At 38.4% G+C, this 7,010-nt stretch overlaps 1 protein-coding gene across 1 annotated transcript; it reads right to left on the bottom strand.

Moving 5' to 3' along the window:
• Nucleotides 1–3,753: 3,753 nt before the first annotated feature.
• Nucleotides 3,754–5,996, bottom strand: LOC104462476 (adenosine deaminase-like protein; the record flags this gene model as incomplete). Its single annotated transcript, XM_010074424.1, has 3 exons — nt 3,754–3,945; nt 5,260–5,360; nt 5,858–5,996. Coding segments are annotated over 3 exons (432 nt in total), but the record flags the coding sequence as incomplete, so codon positions are not given.
• Between the last annotated feature and the right edge of the window lie 1,014 nt (nt 5,997–7,010).

Below are 7,010 nucleotides of genomic sequence, written 5' to 3'. Positions count from 1 at the left end.
CCTGTTACAGGGTATGGCTCAGAAAAGCCTAGCTCCATCCTTACTGCTTCCCATCAGATATTTAAAAACATGGATGAGATCTGCCCCCTGAGCCTTCTGTTCTCCAGTCTCAACAGCCCCAGCGGTCTGCGCCTCTTGTATGAGAGGCACCAGTCTCTTCGTCATCTTATGCACTTATCTAATGCAATGCCCTTACCTGCATTATTTTTTTTCAATGTATTAGTTTGAAATGCCTAAATATTGAAACAGGCATAGAAATCATTTATGTATTTCCAAAGCTACGATCCTGAAGAGTAAACTTACAGTTTAGCAGTTGTATTATGATAAGCTGTGGTATGTGACCAGTCTAATCCTAAGGAGTAGAGGTTTTGAAGACTTTCTGTGTTTGTCTCAAAAGAAACTCTTGAGAAACGTATGCTGCAGGGAGCAGGGGCCTTCTGCTTGCATACATCTCCAAAGACACTGTTGTTTAGTAGGACCAAAGTATATATTTTCATGTGATGTGAATGAAGAGTCTGAGCATTGGAGACTGTTCTCTAAGTGTTATCTCCTATAATCAGATGGAAATAAATGAAAATACTAACTTGGTCTAGATCTATTTTGTTTACTTGAAAAATAAGTTGAGCTGCACCTGAATAGACACTTAGACCTCATCTTACACCATATGAAATTCTAGAAATATTTACTCAAAATTTCCACTGCATTCGGGGAGGGAAAGGGGCCTCTGCACCATTACTGATGGTTACTTCAGTGGTGATGCTTCACTCCAACCGTATGTCACAGTCATTTTTATACAATATTATAAACTAAACACTGGTTATGTGACTGTTAACTCTGAATTAAACAAGCAGACTCAGCAAAAAGCACTTAAATTATCTATAATCCTACCTGAAGCCAAAGAAGGAACCTCTGCAGTTTTACTTATAGAAGTCATACTCCTGAAAAATAGCCATGCGGTAGTAAGAAGGTAAGGTTTCTGCTTCTCATGGACAACTATTTCCTGTGCGGGGGGTGAGGCAGTGGCCCAGGTTGCCCAGAGCAGCTGTGGATGCCCCATCCCTGGAGGGGTTCAAGGCCAGGCTGGATGAGGCTTTGGGCAACCTGGGCTAGTGGGAGGTGTCCCTGCCCATGGCAGGGGGTTGGAACTGGATGATCTTTAATGTCCCTTCCCACCCAAACCATTCTCTGAGCCTATGAACTTGAGAACTGTACATGACAAAGTTCTAATCAGGTGATGATTCTTTATTATTTATTCTCCACACCCTTTCCAACTTCAATTTCCACTCTAAGCATAACACTTCTGCAGTGTAAATAACTGCAATCACATACAGTTAGAAACCAATATACAGAAATCCCCTGGTTCTGTGTATCATTCTTTAGCCACCCAAATATATTCCTGGTTCTTTTACTTCACACAAATGGAATCTTCCAACTTACCTCCTGACTTCTATTGCTAGCCAAGACACTATAAATACTGTTAAAAACAAAGTGGGGTTTTTTTTTTAAATCAGCAGCGCATCTGCAAGCGTCTATGTGACAGGGTAAGTACACAGCCTTTAGAAGAGTGATTCCATAACTCAGCGCTGATTCACTATGTATCCACAACACTTGTTTCATTAATAATCAGGGAAGTGGTTTTTTTCCAATTATAAAACTATGGAGCATCCGCATGTCATCATGTACCAAACTGTTTGGGGGCAGTGCTACAACTGATGAAAGCAGTATTTTTAAGACAGACATGTAAATTAAATGGAAATATTGAGAACTATATGTAACAGTCCATAACGTTAAAAATCTCTAAGATGCTGTATGCTTGCAGGAAAAAAAAAAGGAAGTTGCAATTAGCAGCATTTACCAGGGCTATGCTCTCTGAATGAACACATCTCCATGTCACATTCAACATAGAAACCTTAAAAATCAAACTTACTTCTGTATAACATCCAACAGTTTGAAACTAAAAATCTCATCAGACACTATTTATGAGTCTTATTTTGCTTTAGAAAGTTTTACACTTGACAGATAAAACAAACACTGAGAATGACCCCTTAGTAAATAAACAGTAAGTAAATAAATAATACTATGTTACTGAAGAGTTATTAGAAGGCTATAAAGCTTATTTTGCAAAAGAATGCCATCTCACTTGAGTGTAGGCCCACTTATCCTGAGATAAGATACACATAACTATAACATGTCAGAAAGCTGCTGAGCCTGTCTTTAGACAGCTTTTCAATAAAAAAGGAAAAGGAATATATTTACCATGGTAATTACTTTTGTAGAAAGAAAATAGACAAAGAGCAAGTGATAATGTAATCAGTCAAACTATCTGGAAAGTAGTTCAAAGTACTGTTTATAAATAAAAAGCGTGAGGTCTTATTCTGAGTTCAGGTAAGAACATATAAAACCACAGTTCTGCTTCACGTAATTTTCCTCCATCTCCAAAAGGAATATTTTCTGCTTGGAAAACATTTTGTGGAAACCTCAGGTAGCCACACAGACATATCAACTTCTTTGCTACCTGCAAGCCCCCAACCTATTCTTTTTATTTTCCTTTTTTTTTTTATTATTTCATTTGTTTCTTATTGCTACTTTAAAGCCAGAACAACTACTTTATGCTGATTTTATTGAAAAAGACCAAAATAGAAGTCATTAACAGCTTTTGTATCATTGCATTTATATTCGATATTCCTTGTGGAGCCCAGATTGTTTGCTTGTTTAATTTATCAATGTAAAAATATTCCAGGTATGAAATGCCTGCTCTCTGGATACTTCCTACGCTAGCAGTATCTGTTATTAGAAACTGCTGCATGTGTACGTCATATGTATTTTGCCAGATTTTGCTGGAGACAGGCGGAGTGAACCCTGTCACTGTCCGAGCCAGGAGCATGCTCTGCTGTCAGCGCAGAAGTGGTGCCGCCCACAGACACCAACGCCGCTGCAGGGACTCGCCGAATCCTGCACCAGGTCATATGCCCATCTCTTCTGTACATCTCACACACACACACATGAAGTAGTGGTTTCGAAAACATGGAGGCTCAAGCTATTTTTATTGCTTTTTTACAAGAAACAAACAGCAATTCTAAAAAGCATTTTAAGAATTAGACCAAGTAGCTCACAATTTGCTCAGGTATTCAAGATTCTTCACTCTGTCTAAATACTCCCAGTGCTGAGTGCATCAACAGGCACCACCACATATGCTACACAATCCGCAGCAAGCTGCAGTCACACATGTGTGCCAGTAAAAACTGATGAGATGTTTAATTCCTTTGAGACAAACATTTCATTCTCCCTGAGCTTGTTTCTGTGTTCACATTCAATCAATTGCTCAAAACATCTATTTAAAAACAATACAAAACCCAAATATACACACCGTACATACGAACTGCTTGGCATAGTGTTGCCAGCAGAGGCATTTCAAACCCTAACAGCTGTGCCTTTATTTTGTTCTCAAGGGTTTGGAGTATGATGACGTGTTTCAGCTAAGTATTTTTTTTAAATGTAATATCAACTGGAGAGAAACGATGTGATGACACATTCGGAATTTTAGTCACTGGTTGAGAGCCCTTCCCAACTATGAAAGAACATTTAAGTTCTGTCCCCACTAACCAAGGATGCATTCCTGTCATCTTCGTTTTGCAAAGGCACAGTTTATGGGCTGGATTTATAAACCTAAAGCCTGAAAAAAGCCAGGGACTTCAATAAAAAGTACTTATTAACTAAGCTAACACACTCAAGCTGTTTAGAGCAACAGTCTGATTAATCAAACAGAGTTGGCTTCAGTTTACACCACTGTTCCCTTAGCTTTGATTTCACTACACTTGGAGCAAAGATATAGTTGATTGATTCATAGGAAAGATCCCACATCTGTGATCGAGTCAGATTAAATGTTTTTGCAACCAGCTCATATTCTTGTGATAGATCTGTTGCAAAGACACCTTTATCATCAGTCTGGAGTTACATTGGAAAAAAAAAAAAAAAAAAAAGAAAAAAAAAGTTTAAATTAGTTCCTCTACCTCAAAAAGGGGGTTTTCTACACATTACAAACCAGTTTTATCTTGCTGTTTCACATTTTATTCCCTGGTTCTTTCATCTGTTGGTAATTATTTCATGCTTTATTTGCCCTATTTTCATTCAAAATTAATAAATTATTCAAACATACAAGAAAACTTCTTAAAGTGATGGCATAATTTATCAAGAAAATCAATAAATTGCATACATGCAAGTTATGTGAGTATGTGCATGTCTCTTTATTCCTCTTTTCCCTTTCCTCAGACCTGGGAAACAGAGCATACTCTGGATTCCTACAGTCCCTTCCTTCAGGGAAGAAACTGTCTCGCCCTCCGCACTTTGTGTCAACTCTAACAATTGCTTGATACTGACTGAAGTACTGGGCTAGCACTACATGACTGAAAGCCATGTAAAGATTATTCATCTAAAAGGAGCAATTCAGGATGATTTCAGGGTCAATGAGATTACCCATCTGTGACTCAGAGTCCTCATGCCCCGACAGAGAAGGATGTTAACTATACCCTGTTAAACCTAAGGCACTGCAGCATCTCCTACTGCTCTCTTCATCCGCCTTTATGGGTGAACTGCTGTCTCATGGGACTTCACTGGTTATCCACACTTTTCACAATGGAACAGCTCAGAAATCATCTCTAATCAGGAATTATTGTTCACCTAATACAACAGAGTTCAACCTCAATAATGAATACTTTATACAATAAAGGATTGAGGCTTATTTGAATAATGAGCACAGCACTCTAACATATATACACACACTTGGACAGTGCTGAGAATTACTGGGGTTAAACCAACAGGATGATAGTAAAATCCTGCCAATGCCAGCAAAAGTACTTGGCACCTCAGCATTTAAGGACCTTAATTAGCTCTCAAGAGAACTCAAGAACTCCCATCCAATGTGGTGAATGAGGTAAGTGCAAGCTTAAAAGCAAGCATTGGACCAATATGTTTAAGAGAAATCTGTTGGTATGCAAACAGTTAAGAAGTTCATTGGATGCAGAGCTGATCACCTTATCTATACAGAAAAAAAAGATCTTGCTTTACAATAAAACCAAGACAAACACTCCCATTCGTAGTACAAGCATTTCTCAAACAGAACATTACGATTTCCTATAAGGAGATTATTTGCTGCAAGTTGTTAGTAAGTCAGCTCTGATACATAAAAGGAGATAAAATTCTCCAGTTCCACACTAGTTTTGCTCTTTACCTAAATACAGGGTTAAAATAAAAAAAACTTACACACAGCACTGCAGGGTGGCCCATGCTGTACCAGTATCCAAAATGGTGTTTGTCACAGGAAGGCACTGTCTGAGTTTTGATGTTTGATGTCATGCAAAATTCTAAGGGAAAAAAAACCAGAAGAAACAAGGACATACATCAAAACAAAAGACGTTATGTTTTTGACACATTAATTGACTTATTTCTGTTCCTGAATGAAAAACAGAATCAGCTATTGTTTCCTTGATTTTCTATGCTTCAAATATTTGGTAATATATTCTGAGGAAAACTGGGTCATCAATTTCTTCTTAGCTACTGGCTGGGTATAAAATTTAGGGAGCTTGCAAACCACAGAAACACCACACAGCCTTGCCCAATAAGTAAAAGTTATGATTTAGTTTCGTTTTTGTCTGAGAAAACAGTTGGTGTCCCTGCCACAAATATGTCAAAACCATGAGAGTGTTACCAGTGTACCTTTACAGGCTATTCTCTCACACACACTGCCACGTTTTTCTAAGCCACCTCTGGTCAAAGACAAATCGGAGTTACTAGATCAGCAGTACGTACGATATTCTGAAATCTAGAGATCCCCAAGTAATTTTCTTAACTTTTTCCTTACCAATGGGTATATGATTCTGTCGAACAAGGGGCACTAACTCTTCCGAACCTGCTGTTGCAGAGTTGAGAAATGTTCCATGTCCGATTCTGTCAGGAGGCAGGCCCAGGAGAATTTTGGTCTCCTCTTCTTGGTTTGGAATCTAGAGAGGATATATTTTAGATTCTGTCAAGGCAGCATAAAACAGCACATTAAATAATTACAACAGACTTCAAGTTCCATTTTCACAGCGTATCGTATCCGACAGGAGGTGTTAGTGACACTAAATATCTGCATTACTTCCCTGTAAGGAAAGAAGCAGCGCACGGACATGACTCTCAGTTTGGAATTACACACTGAAGAAGCCACAATCCTAAACTGGTGTGTAAAAACAGACGATTGCTGGTTGCAGTTCCGAAGTACTTTCAGTTGGAGGCCTCAAATCAGGTTTGTATGCTTCAGTTTCAAAACTACCCTGTCAGGAAGGCCTTCAACGCCTGTTTTACATAGGGATTGAAAGAACGGTGCATGAAGAACTTAAACTGTAAGAGGCCAAAAGAACCCAAACAAATAAACAAAAGAAACAAAACCATAAGACCACTGAGACATTAGGAAATACATTTTCAGAGAAGCTTGCAGGAATATCCTGCAAAAGCCCCCTTAATGAAATACAAACAAGTATAAATAGGTCTGTGACATCCTCTATCATGCCTAATTTCCTGAAGAAATAAAAGTATTTTCAGTATCTATCAGACTTGTTGAAGTAAACTTCAGCCACCACTTCAACAGATTGTATGGAGCAAGCCAAACTCTTTCTCCTCATACAAGCAGAGCTAGCAGAACTGCTCGTGAAAATGGGCGAATTTTACTATACGTGACTTCTGATAAAATACCAGGAAGAAAACAGTGGATGTCTTGGAATATTACTAATTGTCAAGTTCACATCTAACCACCCAAAAGGTACAGCACAGTAAGAAATAATTTGACAGTTCTGATTCAGAACAGGTTGTTCGAGATTTCTCCCTGTTTTGTTCTCTCTTGTCAAAACACCCCAAATCATTGCTACTTTGGCCTGAGAAGTTAAAAACGCACAGAAGTTAATTTTAGTTTCATCAAGGTTTTTACAAAACAGGAGATTTGGGCAGGGGAAAATTGAATGCAATTTAACAAGGGCAAG

This window comes from Pterocles gutturalis, unplaced genomic scaffold (genome assembly GCF_000699245.1).
Source record: "Pterocles gutturalis isolate BGI_N339 unplaced genomic scaffold, ASM69924v1 scaffold19797, whole genome shotgun sequence".
Taxonomy (NCBI): Eukaryota; Metazoa; Chordata; class Aves; order Pterocliformes; family Pteroclidae; genus Pterocles; species Pterocles gutturalis.
This window is presented reverse-complemented; position numbering and strand designations above follow the sequence as displayed.